General features: G+C 38.7%; 1 protein-coding gene across 2 annotated transcripts in view; it reads right to left on the bottom strand.

Moving 5' to 3' along the window:
• dally (division abnormally delayed protein) overlaps nt 1-17,148 on the bottom strand; it is a 134,026-nt gene that overhangs the window by 97,348 nt on the left and 19,530 nt on the right. Inside the window, exon 2 of one of the 2 annotated variants that reach the window (XM_066302982.1) lies at nt 9,699-9,869. The exons of the other annotated variant lie outside the window; for it this stretch is intronic. Coding sequence (XP_066159079.1) covers nt 9,699-9,816 — 118 coding nt within the window. The 5' untranslated portion in view covers nt 9,817-9,869. The remainder of the gene's footprint in view (nt 1-9,698; nt 9,870-17,148) is intronic. 2 annotated transcript variants of the gene reach the window in all.

The raw sequence follows: 17,148 nt of genomic DNA, 5'->3' as shown, positions 1-17,148 counted from the left end.
TTCCCGGTGACTCCACGATAAGAGACGTGTGACACCATTTATATATTACGAGGAAAAATGTTTGATTTTCTGTTTATCCCACGGGAATACTCTCGATTTAAGAAATCGATCTGTGTGTCCTTGTGTTTGTCTACTCAGCCGAAAATCTGGAATACAATGGAAATCCATTTTTTCCTAGCGTTCATTTGGAAAATTCGTCTCGGGCTGATGGCTCAATTGACGCAAATGAGACGAACGCAAGGCACACAGGGAGATAATTAATGTTAATGAATAATGAATTAATGTTATCATATTTTCAAATCATATGTTCTCTAGGCCTTGAGCTTCAGAACTTGATGTTCTGCTTTGTGGTTATTAATCCTATACTACACGCAGTTTTGCATCCGGCGTGTGCAAATAGTACAGAACTGAGAGGCAGAATCTAATTTTACAGCCATTGATAAATTGCGTTAAATCCGGGAGTTTAATGGCCAATCTGCGTAGGATTGAGGGTTAAAATTAGTTCCTTTGTTTTAATAATAATTCGCATGTAGCATTTGTAAAATATGTAGTTTAATTTAAATCCAATTATGTCCACTATATCCAGTCATTTATACGTTAAATCCTAGAAGAATTAATATTAAATCGCAATTTTTTAAATATTGTTATCAGAACAGCGTACCGATTGAATTTGTGGATACCGTAACAATGAGGTATTGCTGCGACGGTTGCGAGGTCTTAATTTGTGTGTTTCTATGTCCTTGGGGCTATTCATATATTTTTTAAGAGTGTCTTATCAATTTGTCGCTACCACTTCTGTGAGGCGCCTTTCCGAGGGTTTCCATCGTTTAAAAGGTTGTCAATTTTTCCCCACCTAAATAACACACTCCATTATGACTGTAGCGCTATTTTCGTCTGCTGGAACGATTCAGGTTTATTATTATTATATTTAAATCAAAATAAACCTATTCCGGCATAACCAAATCCCACATGTGATTAAAATTATTTAGTATATCAACTTTTCATTGTAAATTGTATTTAATTAAATTAATATCATTCGGCGCGATAAATGTATTGATTAAATTGATTTCGAAATTATTTATTTATTAAACAGTTCCGAGCAGTCCCTAATGAGACAAAATGAAAATATTGCGACAAAACAGAAACCGAATATTGTCCTACCTGGAAAATAGCCTAACCAGAACTAACCTGTACTAACCTGAACAGGTAAAAAATGCAATGAATGAAAGTCGTTGGGAATGTCAGAAGTTTTGTATTCGCGAAATATTTAGAGGCTTAAAAAAGGAAATTATAAAGCACGAACACTACATTAAAAATGGAGAGTTGGTAGTTCACATACACGCATCATGCCTTTGCTCATTAAATGTTTATTTAATTTTTTAATAGAACGATGATTGCGTTATTGCCAGAAACCAAGAAGCGTAAAACCAAAGAAGGCGCACATATTTAATTTTTTTTAATTTTTAAGTACAAGGGTGGTCGCCCGAGCCCTTAATAGAGGGTTGATGTTAGTATTAACTGAAAATAGGGGGCAACTCCCCCGATCCAAAAGCCCCACTGGTGTACGAGGCATTATTAATTAATATGGCCACCTGCCTTAATTCCACCGATTACATCTCTTCCACATCAGCTTCCCATATGCCCACATCCAAGGGATTTTTTAGATCACATACCAAGTGAGGTAGATGAAAGGCGAGATGATTTTCAGAAAAAAACTTCCCATACACATGTGGCCGGTTTTAATTTTTCAAGAATTTAGGGGACCCCAAAGTTTTGCGCATATACCTACTTACTACTAAAAATTATAATAATGTAGTGCTGGCTTAGTTTCGTGGCCACCGGGATTTCCCGACTTAAATCCTTTGGATTTCTATTTGTGGGGTAATATGGAACGAATTATGTACGAAGAGACAATTAACACAAGAGAACAGTTATTAAGTGGAATACAGATGGCTGCTGCCGATATAAGAAATCCTCCATATACGTTGATTTGGGTGAAAAATTCATTACTTCGTCGGCATGAAGTGTGTGTTCTTGTAGAAGAAGGACACGATGAGCGACTGCTGATACGTTTGTTTATTTTTTTACTGTCTCATTTGTGTAATTTTTATATGCAGAAAACTTTGAAATCCCCTAAAGCCTTAAAAATTTGAAATAGGACATGTATCTATATAGAAATTTTTTTATTGACATGATCTTGCCTTCGTCTGTTTCACTTTTCAGTAAGCTAAAAAATAACGTGTATATTGCGTGACATAGAAAAGAGAACACCCCGTAAAAAGGGTTTTATTTAAATAATTTTTGATATGCGTGTTTCTCGTGCTAAAGCAAATACTTCATTAAAAAATGAACAAATTTGAATGTTAAAAACCAAAAAAAATAATAATTTGTCGGTCCTCCGCGGTGTCTTATACATTCCTGTAGACGTCTATGCGCAGATCTAATGAGGTGATTGATGTCCTCTTGGGGGATCTCATTCCAGGCTACCTAGACAGCATGACATAGCGCCGCTGGGTTTCGTGGGGGATGGGATAAATTATGCAACCTTCTACCTGCACTATTCCATATATGTTCAATCGACGAGAGGGCTGAAGATCGAGGTGACGAAGGCAGCAAATTGATTGAATTTTGTTGAAAGAAGTGCGTGACACTCTAGCCACATGTGGTCGTGCATTGTCTTACTGGAAAATTAGATTTGCAAGAGTTTCCAGATAAGGCACAAAATGAGATTCCAGGATTTCTTGGATGTATCGTTGGGCTGTCACACTGTCTCAAATGAAAAGGAAAGGTGACTTGCTACCATACGCAATAGCACTCCAACTGTCCGATGGACACGCCTCTGTATTGTAAACTAAGGATCCCGTCTTTTGCCTCGTCTTCTTCTTACTCTTGTCCGATCATCATGCATACTTAAACAGAATCTGGATTCGTCGCTAAACACGATATTACTCCATTCCAGATTCCAATGTATCTGTTCTCTACACCACTGCAGTTGATTTCGATGATGATTTAAGGGGAGGGGTGACCTAAGATATGGATGGTAGGAAATTAAACTAAAACTTCTTACGTGCCGATAAATAGTTCGAATCTCAATGGGTCTTCTATATTCCGCAAACCGCTGATGCGTCAGCGTCTTCGACGAAATGCACCCATTTCTTAGGGCCATAATTCGAAGGCGGCGATCTTGGCGTTCTGCAGTTCTTCGGGATCGTCCAGTACTTGTCCTGCCTGTTTGCTCTTCTTGAAATCATGCCTGATAACATCTCACTATAGTGTTTTCACTACGGTTCAATCTAGTGGCGATTTCCTTAAAGGATCAGCCTCTAGTAGACCCACCATTCGACCTTTCTCAAACTTGCTCAATTGATGGAAATTTCGTTACATTCTGCCTCTAGCCACTTATGATTTTTTTTGTGTTCTCATGTCCAAACACGCATACCAAAAATTATTTAAATCAAACCATTTTTGCGGAGTGTTCTCTCTTCTACCTTACGCAGTACATTTCGCATTTAAACACAGCGCTCGACATTAATTCTGTTATATCATAAATAAACGTCCTCTGAGATACGTTCACTCCTCAAATTCCATGGGTACAGGCATCCCTAAAATAATTACCAAAATTACTGCCATGGAGGGTACGTATTCTCTGGGGTGTAGATTTGTACATACCGCATGATTCCAGCGGAGTATAAACTTCCTGATTACAGTCAGCTATTGCAATAAACAGGTGAATTAGCTATAAACAGTGTAGTAAACGACCTTTTACAAACGTAGCTTTGGCTGGCGTGACTATGTGGCGTGTGAGGTTTCACATATTTTATGCAGCATCGCTGAACATTAAACTTAATCACTGACACAGTTTAAATCACATGGTATCAATTAGGGTTTTCAATTGCACAAGGAAATGATTGGAGGCTTCAAATTATGAAGCCTAACCCAGCGCAGTTTACGATGGAGTCCAGTCGTTCAAAAATTCATTAAGGCTGTAGCGTCCAAATCGCTCAAATAGATTTTCTCTTTCATTTATCACATTTTTTTTTTGGAAAAAAAACAAAAAACGCATTTTACAGATTTTCGTTGCTTTTGGGTGATATGAAGAAAAGGTTACATGTAGATACTGTGAGGAAATAAAAAAGTATATTCTAAAAATTTAAAGCAAATAACATGAATATCGTTCAACAAAAATTAAACAACGAAAAATAAAATTCTTATAAAAAAAACTAATTTTTATATAAAATAAATGTTTGCAAGAGATCGAACTTGCTTGAATTTCACACATATGATACAACGCACATAGTGCGTCTTTCGAATTGACGATAATGAGAAGAAAATGAGTTCGCGCGTGCGCCCTAATCCCAACGATAAGCGTTCCCTGCAAGTACTGACATGCAAAAGCGGTCGAAATGCGTTCAAATTACCGAACAGTGTTTACGTTCTATTGGGCACTAATAGGTTAACCCTCACATTTATTTATGCCCAAAGGGAGTGGTGCCTCCTGGTGAGTTCTGGAACTCGCGGGGTAACTGCGCTGCCTCACCTCACCCCTTTTCGGGTGCTCATCATTCCGAGCAAAAAGAGCTTCCTGATGTGTCCTACGCCTCTCCAGAATATTCATGTTCGTAAGTCTTAAGATTGTTGATTTTCTTAGCAATGTTTTTAATAATTTAGGTTTCCTCCCTCCCGCTGACCTGTCCACTTCTCAGCGAAGGGTCGAAGAAAGATACAGAGCGTTTGAGCAAGATTGGATGCGATGTTTTCCCATGCGATTCGCCACACGAGGTAAGGTAAGTCGACATTTATTGGATTCCTTAGTGTATACCACGACGGCCTCAGTATGCAAATTTTAATTCCTACAATATTCCATAGCTTTTTCTGGTAAGATCCCATACTCCATGGCTCCAGGAAATTGATAACAATAATCCCACAATAATAATTAAGTTTAATCCACCCAACCTTCCTGTGTAATCGCATGCACAGGATCTCTAAAGACCTGGTTGGCACTGCAGATGTCGTAAAGTAACTGCATTCCTTCAGTATCGGGGTCTTTGCTTTCAATCCTCAAAAAAAAATTCAGAGCGGTAAGTTCTTTTTTGAGACTTGGGCCAAAGACTATGCATTTATACATGTGTTAGCATACAGGGCTGTATTTGCTTATTATTCCCCCGAAGAGTCAATCTGAGACAAAGTCGGTAACCAAAGTCCCAGCTGAAACTCTGAACAAAGCATGTACTTTTTCGATGACGAAAATTCGCAGTTTGCGAGTATTTTTTGCCCAATTATTCACCTTTATGCGGGAAACCGGATTATCTTCCTCTTTTGATATCATTTGACTGAAATTGTATTTTCTTTCTCTTTAAGCGAAAAAGAAAAATCCAGCTCTGACGTGATCACAACATCAGTTCGGTGTAACCATCAAAGATGGTCCAAAAAACCGGTTTAAATGTTTTTGGCCACCGCTATTTAGTGTCGATCTCGCCGAGATACTTGGTGCGAATTTTGATTATTGTGAGGGTTTATACAGCGCTTGTAAAAAGTATTGCAACACTTTTATAACTTTTATAAATCCGAAATAAAAAAAAGATAAGCACGTATAATTAAAAAAAAAAAAATGGATTTAAGACATTGCTTTGGATGATCAAATTTTTCGCCCCTATCCAACAACCCCTAGTAACTTTTTATTTTCAAATGGAAAGGTACCCTTATAGTACATGAAATGAAAGGTAATTCAATAAGGGACACAATGGTGCGCTCAGAACTAAAATTGGATCAGTTTGGATGGACACAGTTTCCTTAAGGGATTAAATTATTTGATACAAAACAAACTATTACATCAAACACAATTGAAATTCCTACAATAAATGGCCAAATTAGGCTTCAGAAACAATTTGGCAATGACTCGAAATCCTTTATACAATTATCCATTGTTGCTTCTGTTATTAATTCTAATTCTATTTAAATTCCAAGATGTAAATCATCTGAATTTTGTCGCCTTTTTCCGTACAGAGAATCTTTCAGGTGACCCCACAAATAAAAAATCGAGGGATGTAAGATCGGGAGTTCGCGGCGGCTACTCTACTGCGCCTCTTCTGCCGATTTATTTCCCAGGAAAGATCTCATCAAGATGCTCTTTCGCGGCCATATCATAATGTGGTGGTCCACCAACTTGTTCGAACCAAATATTATTGGCTACTTATTCCCCGTTTTCTCCAGGAAAAATTGCGACCATTGGTGGAACTACTTCGTTTTGCAATAACTGCAAGTACGACACATGATCGTTTAAGTTCTTCTGAGATACATCATCAATTCTTTGATATTCTTGCTGCGGCAGGTACGTGTAACAATTGAATTTAACGATTAATTAATTCTACGAAAAGCCAAACACTCTATATCTAAAAAATTGTTTGCATTGACGACGATTCTGAATTTCTACGTCTTATTGTTATTTTTTAACTCTCTTTCCAAGTCAATTAAGAATGGATTGTCTGCTTAGAAAGCAAAGATTAAAACTTTTAATCTTTTTAGGGTATGTACTTTGTTTTATTTCGTTCCAGGAAACTGTAGATCCAGTTTTCCTTCTGAGTATACCGTTGTATCCCTTATTGAATTACCTTTCCTTTGACATACAACAATGGATACTTTTCCTTAAAAAAAAAACAAGTTAGTAGCGGTAGCTGGATAAGGGTGAAAAATTTGAACATAAAAAGTAATGCATTAAATACCTTTTTTTTTAAATAAATCAGTATGTGTTTACACATTTTTTTAAATTTGGAGTTTATTAAAATTATAATCGTGTTGCACTACTTTTTACAAGTTCTGCATAAGTTCTCTTATGTATCCAGACACAAGAACTAGGCATTATTGCCCTATTAGCTGGGCACATCCGACCTTCAGGGTTTAATATCGAAGGAACGAGAAAAACACTAAAGTATTTATTATTTTACAAGCGCGATCGCAACTTGATAATAATTATTGTGAGAATTAATCATTCGGACGTTGAAATTACCACTTACAGCAGAGAATAATGCATATCGGGGATAATTAAAATTCTTCACGCCTACAGGTGGATTAATAGCAATTTTCGAGATATTGGTTGCTTCATTTGAATGCATTTTTACGCACCGTAAGTGCCCACAGTAACTAACAAAAAATGATGAGTTCTCAGTAACGTTTTAGCTTGAGCACAGCTCCCAGACTGGAAAATTCGATTCCTGGAAGTTTTCCCTTGAACCAGGGCCAAAGCGTGCAATAACAACAGGCAAATGCAACTTCGCATGCATCGCTAAATCTCAATTATTCGAAAAAATATGGCGTGTGGCGCAAGAACTTCCAAGAAAAACAGTGGACCCTTTTGTACAACATTTCCAAACACCGGATGTATTTTTAGAATAATTATAATTATTGACCATCCTGGGAAGTGGGACTCGTCTACAGGTACCAATTAATATTATTTCAATATGCATTACCATGACTGAATTTTTCCGAGAACCTTCATGTGATTATGTGATGATACAACTTTTATTTTAAATTGAAAACATACAGGGTGTTCGAATATCGCCTCATTGGTCAACGTCCCTTTGAGCACCAGAGTCAGGGGAGATTTTTTCGGTGCGAATTTCAAAATTGTATGAAAATATAAGGAGTGTCACAATGAATTGTGGAATTCCTAAATTTTCACCGAATTCGTTTTTAGCGTCCACCTTCACCTGGGTTTGATGAACCAGGGGCCACTGCTTATCAGGGCTGTCGCTCTGCCAGCAGCGCTATAAAGGCATCACTGACCGGTTCGCTCTATCGGGGTACCCCTTTTCAATAACCTGAAGTCTTTTTTGTTGGGATCAGATTCACGGTCAGAGACCGTTAAATTTCTGAAGTTGTGAATAAGCATTAATTGAAAATTCCTGGTGAAAATGGAGTTAATTAAATGGGTGGTTAATTAAATGCGGGTCAATTAAATGAGGACTTTTTGTATTGCGAGAATGGTTGTTTCTCACTGAATTAAGCGAAGTTGCAAATGTTACCTCGTTGGCCAACAATATTTTAGTAAAGAACAAAGGGTCGTGACGTTGCTTTTGGAGTGACAAATTGCAGAGATCAATTCTGGGTTGAATATCCCTTGCTAACAAATTCTGAACAGGCGTAAAATGGTATGGCAACAGCTTCTCTTTGCGTAGAAGTCTAGAAATTGATGATTTGCTCTCGTTGCTTCAAAGATACGTTTGGTGCTCGTCTCTGGATCTTTCGGCATTCGCCTTAAGTTGCCTAAATGAGGTCGTGTCCTAACGGTTGCTTGTGGCGCCGTCTGGAAGATATAGCTGAATCGTCGATAAATTTGAATTTCCCGTCCAAAAAAAACCCGCGGATACGGAATTTCGTAAAAATTCGCTAGAAGAGGTCAAAATATGTACACCAAAGAATATGCTATTTATTTTTTCTATTATGAAACGAGCTAGGACACCGGTTTATAAGCACTTCTCATTTAAAACTGCTTAAAATACCAACCCGTGATATATCGGACACTTATCCATTCTCACTCTACATTTTCCTTGGATTCCAAATAGCCCATCCAGCCTGAAACGAAATTTCATTGGGTTATGACGGAGTGAGGTGCAAAATTTTTTAACGAACAGACTGCTTCGCTAATCGTGTATTAATGGGTTCTGTCTGCATTTTAAGTTCAATGCTACGTGTACCATTCTCCCCTCGCTGCTACCCTGCGCCCATGCACAACCCAAAGTAATCTCTGGAAACAACGACGGTGCAGCCCAATAAATCCATTAATACCATTAATACCAGAAATGTCACGGCCTTTTACATTACCGACCCAATTTAAAATATCGATATTCCCCTCTGAAGCACTGCCAACAACGTTCTATTCCCTCGGAAAGCTCTTCCACTTAACGGAATGCAAAATTGAAATGAAGTCAAGGATGCACATGTGTGCAGATATGCACTACATGCACTCGAACCTCTGCTTTGAAGTGCACTTAACAATGATATCTCGAAAATAAATTGGATTGTGAAATTAATTTGTAGGTATTGTTTGAGCACATATTTTGTGTTGTGTGATAATCGCGGGTTGTTCCATAGAAATGCAGGAGACGCGGGGTTAATCTGAGGTAGAATGGGTTAGGAAGTGGGACAAACGTGCCCGGGATAAGATTAAGACGAAATATATTTGGGATGCTATTTTATATTTGGTTATATAATTTTCAATTTGTTCACATAATTTTAAATTCGTTCGTATAATTTTATATTAGATACTCAAACGCTTTCGTCGAGAGGCAGTGATTCTGCGACAGGGCAAGATTGATCCTGGAAACACCTCCAGACAGTAAATCAATAAGCAGACAATTAATCCAAGGTAATCTGTTATACAAGCTTATCGTGTAAACTAATAAAACACTGAAACGAGTTTATTTTTAGAAAAACAAAGAATCTTAATAGGATTACCACCGCCATTTACGGGATGATCGTCCGTAATACCTTCGGCAAGTTCATGGCGTAAAGGGCGCTCATCTGAAACTTAAGGCACGGCGCTCAAATAATTCCGGACAATTCAGACGCTCTTACGGCACTCGTGCCGTACAGATCTGCGTGTTGGCTGATAATAATAATTGACGATAGTTATGAAGTCTGGGGCGATTGAGGGTACGTACGTGTTCTTGTTTAGATGGAACTGGCTGAATTTGCATACTTACTGTGTCGCATTGAACATAATCTTTGGTCCATTGCTAGAATGATTATGGCATTTGCATGGTAAGGACTTTTATAGTGACTTGCATTGCTTATTATCACGGCAAGATGCGTTGAATGCATGCTCGTAGAGTTGCAAAGAACTTTCCGTTGCAAAGATCGAAGGATTCACTAACCTGGAACAAAAAATACAATTAGTCGGAAGACCCTTGAATTAAAGTGAATAGAGCTGGAACTCGCTCCCTTGGAAAGCTCAACAGGAAATTGGAAGGAGTTCAACCAAATGCGTGCCCCGATGCAAAAACGAATTTTGTAAATAACGAAAATCAACAAGTTTCGCTAATTAGACGCCCAGTATAGACCCATTCTGCAATATCCCAAATAAGCGCTTTTATAACTAAGTCTAGACAGACGCACGCATAACATTATATTATTTATAGTTCATAACTAGGCCGAAATACCAAATTTATGCAAACTTATTAATTATCATCCGACATTGTATGCAAATCCGCATAATTTCCATGAAACGAATCGTAACAACTGCAATTAACTTATGCCAATCACAGTCACGATTATTTATAAATGTTATTAGCAATAATTTAAATTTTTTTCGCATAGATGCAAAGTTTTTGCGAGGTGATAATCAGCTTGTTAGGACCGCCATAAACAGGCAGGAAACAGGAATTTGACCCCATGCATGTGAGGTCATTCCACGTGCATGTACGGTTTTAGGATACTCCTACACGGTCATGGCAGGCATTTACTACATAACAAAACAGAATTTCTAGGTGTTTGAGGTAGTGTTTCTTTGCATGACTGACATGAGGAATGACTTCCGTATCTTGCTCTAGGTGGGTTACACATAGAACACGTTTAATTCTAAAATTTTATTCCGCGAGAAAAACAGTGCATATCATGTTGTGTCCGGCAAGGGGGCCCGGACCAGGAAGGGCGGCGGATCTTTCCGGTCGACTGTTTTTCTTGGAGGTAGGGGACAGCGACCAGAGATTTCGGCCTAGGCGCTCGACTTCCTAAAGCCAGCCCTGTCCATGTAATAAGTAATTTTAAATTAAAGACATTCCTTGAGACACATGCAAAACAGATAAGTTTTCGGGGGATCGGAATTTCCTCTAAAATTCGGAATTTGCATCGGAGACTAAGATTTTACAGCCCACAAACGAAAATCTGGTTTGAATTTCAATTGGAGAACCTCTTAGCAATACGTTTTCGAGTTCTTATTCCTTAATTATCGACGCCTACAGGTTTTGGTGTGTGAAGTTGTGTTGCGACAGTTGAGGAGGTCTAAGCGGATTGAAGGTCGCATGAAATTTTCACCACTGTCGCGTTTCGGTAACTTTAGCGAAGTCATCATGAAGTAACCAACACATGTTGCGGATAACTGTTATCTGCTCTTTAGACCCAATGGACCAAAGTACTGATAACTTAAGTAGGTAGATCACAATGGACCGATGAGATGGCTCACAAGATCACCAGGCCTAAACCTATGTGATTTTTATCTGCGAGGTTGTAAAAAACGTTTAGCGTTTACGACTGAAATTAACATAGTGATAGAGTGGTGTGAAAGGGGAGGGGACGTCGCAGAAGCACTTCGACGAAAAAATCTCTTTTAACAGCATGGATGTACGGAGGAGTGAATAAAGCGGGCGACAATTTATGTACATGAAACCACTGACGACAAGTTCGAATACCATTCGCATCCTCTGGAATCGTCGATGCGATAAGACGAAACGTCCCATTTTCTTAAATTAGTCAATCAAAGCAACGGCCATGTTGGAAGACGTAAGAGTTTCACTTCAGTGTTGCAGCGCGATAAAATGCACTTCCAGCAACCGTTATCACATCGCTAATGTTCCAGCGCAGGCTACTGAGGCAAGAAGGCACAAATCACTTTAGTAAATAATAATCTGAAACCTGCTGCAGCTGGTGGTGTTAAGTGATGGAGACTGAGAGCAGATTTCCATGCAAACGATGGGCAATTTAGCTAGAAAAGAGAAAAAGGAGGAGAGTGCTCGAGAGGACTCGCCCTCTGAGCTCCCTCCCGTGCGGATAAAGGCGGCCTGACGGATTCCGGGCACTTTCGCAGCAAAGAAAACTGGATATTTTCGACACGAAGATACTTTCGGAAGAAGCAAATTAGAGAGACAATGGCACCATTTTGTGAGAAATGAACAGTTAACACTAAAAGTGACACACAATTCCTCGAAGCGTCTTATCTTCTTACTGGAACAATACCTCAAGAAAGTTCAAGAGCGATCGTTAATTTCGCCTGGTAAATAAAATCTGAATTAATGTTCATACAAACGAGAAAATCTCGGAATAAATTATTATCGTAATTTATTGCCCCGTTTAAATGCTTGTTTTTGTTTTACATAAATACATAAAATACGCTGACAACAATTCTCGCTTCGCGCCCTAATCGTGCAGTTGGAAATGTAGGTATTCAATTATCGCCATTATCTTTGATATGTAACTGTTTTGAAATTTGTGTCTAGTTGTTTGCTTTTTATCGTTGTTTGCTGACACAGCAATACACTGTTTAAAAAATATACCGTGCGAGTCTAAATTTGCCCGCCCCTCCGGCCATTTTTTAGCACATTATTTTTATTTTTCTATTTCTAAACCGGCATTAAATAGGACAAAAATTACTATCTTTTCACTTTTGCGTCCTAACAAACTAACACCTTCAAGAGATTTGCGTTAAAAGCATTTTCCCTTTCACAAAATAATTATAAATGACTGATCTAGGTGTATTGTGTTCACGAAATACTTTTCCCCGGGGGGCTATAGAAATCTGGCATTTTCCTGTATTTCTGGAAGCGAAGCCTCTCTGGGGACAGCTTAGAAGCCTTTTTCCTTAGGATTTGTGATTTTATAGTGCCATTCGATGCAAACTACTGCATAAAAAAAGTAATTAGGGCGCTTTTCCCTGGGAACTGCCGCCGTAACATAAAAAAATATCTATGAAAGTGTCTACAGTCTAAAACGCTGTCCTCCCCCAGAACGAATTGACTTTTCGTGGACTGTCGGGGTCGCCTAGACTGGGCCACTTTGTATATTTGAGTGTCACAGTGCGGCTCTAAATGTCGCGTCCTTCCTGTTATCTGCTCAGCTATGATTTTCTTAAAATACAACAGCAGCATTAAATACCACAGGAGGTACAATTTTAAGGATGAATCGTGAACGTAATGAAAAATAATTATTTATTTTAAAAATAATTTATTATTCAATGAGCTACGATCTGAACAAGTCGAGTCAATTCGGCAACCGCTCGAGACTTAAGACTTAAGAACTACCCATGCTCGTTTGATCTCCTCCCTATGCCCCAAAAAGTGCCATCGTCAACAAAACCAAGAAATCTGTTGGTCTGTTACGACTGTAATTAATAAACACATATAAAATTTGAATCTCTTCCGGCATCTTTAATGTTGGCTTAAGATTATTTATGGTTTTCTAAGCGTAACATTCGGCTATAGATTTATATGTTTATACTTTTAAAGCAATAAGTCTTTATGGGGTGGTCATATAACTGTACCATCCCTAGACCCTTGTTTATGTCCCTAATGGTTGTTTGCGTCACCGGCGGCGCAAAATGGCCGATTTTTCAAAGCCGAAACATGGGTCATGTGACACCTCGAAGTAGTAAAGGTCTTTCGAAACTACGTTGCGATTCAAAATCTGTCGATTGACTTCTGAGGAAAATGGGCATAAATTTGGTTAAAAATGCAAGACAAACTCGGGTAAGCAGTATCTAAACGACGGAAAAACTTGTTTGTTGATAGGGAACTGATTTGATTTCGATTTTGTCCTCCAAACAGTCTTCGGCAAAAAAATAAATAAATAAAAATAAGCAACGCCGAACGGTCTACTTCGGTCCTTTACCGGTAATCCTTTCTTTTGCGGGTAATGTTGGGGGTAATTGCATGGCGATCGACTGCAAAAGAACACTCAAAAATGCGAGCTGAAGCACTATTGAAAGACACTACTCAACATAATTATTGCAAAAATTCCGCATTACGTAGCTAATAAACTGCATTAAACGTTCTCGTTTTACGACTATCCACAAAGCGATAAAAACTTCAGCAATTTTAAACCGCTTTATGTTTACTCTTAATTGTCCAAGTATGAATTAAAAAAGATGGTTATGTCTCACTCACTGGGTCCAATTACAATAGGTAGTTAAAAATTGCCATTACTATCAGTTTTAAGTGCTTTAATGTTAGTAATGATTGCGTAATGTTAATTACTTGGCCTTAGAGTCAGTGAACCTCTTTTAATCAATGAAATTTTGCCGGAACGCTGTAAGAACGCCCGTCTAAATAAGGCCTTGATTAAAAATACTTCAGACCCTAAAATTCCTTTCGAAAACGCTTCGCCGCCGATAGAACCTAATAAGTGACAAACCAGTCAGTAATTCGGGAATTTTAATTGAGCCTGTCTTTTTATTGTTTAAAGTGAGCCCCCGAACGAAATTTCCAATTTTATTATCCGGGGAAAGTTTTTATCCCTTTTCGCTTCACAACTTTTAAAATTCATAGCATCCAGATTAATAACGTCGATGTTTTAGTAAAAAGACTGCTGATCAAGTCGCTTTTTAATGAACGAAATTCGACCGGAAAAAAAGGCAAAAATGCCATTACAGCGGTGTTATTTTATTCGATGGAATAATTTCGTTCCTATTGAATGAATTTTTGTTCCATTGTGCGAAATAACGCTCGAGGAGCACGGGAGCTCCGGGCGTTTACTTAAGGGCTAATAAGAGAATTCCTCCTCCCGACTGCCTCAGAGAGTCTGGAGAATTTCGCCGGGATGGGAAGGAGTGGGGCTAAGATAGTGCAGTAAGATATTTTCGACTCCAGTGAGTAAAGTCGAAGGGTTATCTCAAAACCAAAATAACTGTTAGATAGCTTGACCAATTAGCTATAATTTCGCCGTGGACCATTTTGCTGTGGGTCGCAATCCTGCCGAGCCCCGGCCGGGAAAGTAGAAAACTTGTTTTCTCTCCCAACTGAGTAGGAAAAAAATTTAATGTTGCAAATGAAAGAAAGGTTAAAAAAACATGTTTTTGATGATTCTGAATCGTTGAAATCTGCATGTTTAGGGTTTTTTTCGAAGTTGAAGTTTTAATCGAAACCGGCTTCCATTCCTACTCGCTGCCATGTTCTGTAATTTCAAAACTTTCAATCATTTTTCTTGGACACCCACCACCATCTGTTTCATTAACTTTCTTCCATAATTATATCTTCGTGTAATCACGCACCACTACATCCAAGAACAGAAAAACCCGCCATCTTGGTCCCACGACCTCGATTTAACCTTTTTTAACGATTTTGGCTAATAAAGTGCCGTTTTAGTGGAAATAAAATATCATAATCGTGTCCAGCACCCCATTTTACCTTCAAATTAGATTAATTTATTAAATTTGTAACACGGGTCGTGCACGAAGCTAAACGATTAATAATATCAAAATCTTATAAACGCAATTTAATTAGCTTAAATCAGACGCAATTGTTAAAAATCGAGGCAAAAAGAAATGAAAACTTATCATGTTAGTGCCGGCATTGAAGGAAACTCTACAGTGTTAATGGCGCCATCTGTCGTATAGCCACGTAGCTACCAGATTGAATTACTATGTTAGCCCCGTTCTCCCTTACTATTATACTTTTTCTAATAACACTCTAAAGCCACATGAAATAACAGAATTTTCACATATTTTAGAGGTTCCTAGGCTGCCTCGCATGTCTTATGGTTGCCGTCACCCTGAAGATTGACCTGATTGTCGCAAATTCCGTAAAAATATGCAAAACTCCGCTTAAGGCCAAAGCCTAAACGTTGGAGAAGTTTCAGCTCTCGGAAGATTATGTGGAATTCCTGAATTTCAGTTATAGCCAGGGGCTATTATTGAACTTCAAGAGTTTCAAACTAAGTCTATACCATCGGCGATGCCTGCATAATATAAATCAATCCTGCGGTTCAACTCTGGTACCTTCAAATTGAATTCATTTTATTTTCCGGGTTTGTCCAGGCATGGAGAGACATAAACCTATTTGTTGTAGGTGCTGCGAATGGGGCCCAGATAGACGCTCCTATCGCATCTCTCCAGCTCTTGAACACGTTTCATAAAAATACGTTTCTGTACGTAAAACATGAAGGGTAAGGCCCCGAGCTTTATCAGCTCTATTTACCTCGGCCATAAAGCCCTGTTAGGCACTGCCGCTGAAACAGTACTAAAATTAATTCCTCTTCTCGGTTTCTGCAAATACTGCAACTGCCAGCTCAGACCAAAAATGACGTCCATTTTTCGCGTTTTTAGGCCCCCGCTCCAACAATCATCAGTTTTGAGTTAATGAAAATGGGGCGAGCAGAAATTTCAACGCGGACAACACAGCGTTTTCCGATGGAAATTTTGAGGACCTCCAGTGAATTATTTCCTAACGGATCTCGAAGGTAAAAGCGGGCGTAATTTTTTGCATTTATTGGGCCGCAGAAATACTTAGGGCCGAATTACCAATGTCCTGTCAACTTTAATTGCAAGCTAATTTCGATGGAAATGTCAGAATAAAGAATCGATCAAATTCTTGATGTTGCCCCTTGCCCACGGACTTAGCAGCTGATTACTGAAAATCATTGCATTGGCGTACGAATCGGTACTCCATTGGCGCAGTCGACTAATATTTCTCTTCAATGCATCGCCGTTCGGCAGACGCGTAAGCGCACAGCTCTGTCGGTCGCGACTCCGCCAGTGCCCTTATAAGGAGTATTTTCGCACGGATAAGCGACGCATGCGCGGTGAATGGACCATAAAGTTACATCGATGTGGTAAATCAGTTCAAAAACTTTTCAGGCGGCCTGCATGTGTTGGTATGGTTAATTACACGTAACATATTTATTGCCACTTTCCAAAACGCTTCCAAATTAGGTGATAATCTCCAGCCGACCGGAATACGTTTTTGTCATACAAGATATAAGAAGTATGCAAATTTCGGCTGGTCAGTCTCATAAATACTCGCCCACGTCTCGTATTTTATTTTCGGGCCTCCGGTCATTTACATAAATTTCGAAATTCGAAATGCTTAATATGGCAGCGACCGCCTTAAAAAAAATCGTATTTAAGTATTTGGTTGCATGTCGCGTTGAAATATGATATAAACCTCCCGGTTGCTAATTGATGATGGAGAATGGGAGATTAAGTTGAAATGTTTCGGGATTAACAGAATGACGGGTAAACTGTTTATTTGCGTAGAAGGGTAACCCACCTTTATTGGCAGATCCGCGATTAATGATTGCAAATTTGCCGGCAACAGGTTGATGGAAAAGTAGTAAGAAAGGCCTATTTCAAGAGGCGAGATTGAACATGGCGTTCGTGAAAAGGTGCATTAGTATCTTTAACACGAGTTAATTTAGCATAAAATGCATTACTGCATTGGCAAACATTCC

The sequence above is a fragment of the Euwallacea fornicatus genome, chromosome 4 (genome assembly GCF_040115645.1).
Source record: "Euwallacea fornicatus isolate EFF26 chromosome 4, ASM4011564v1, whole genome shotgun sequence".
Taxonomy (NCBI): domain Eukaryota; kingdom Metazoa; phylum Arthropoda; class Insecta; order Coleoptera; family Curculionidae; genus Euwallacea; species Euwallacea fornicatus.
This window is presented reverse-complemented; position numbering and strand designations above follow the sequence as displayed.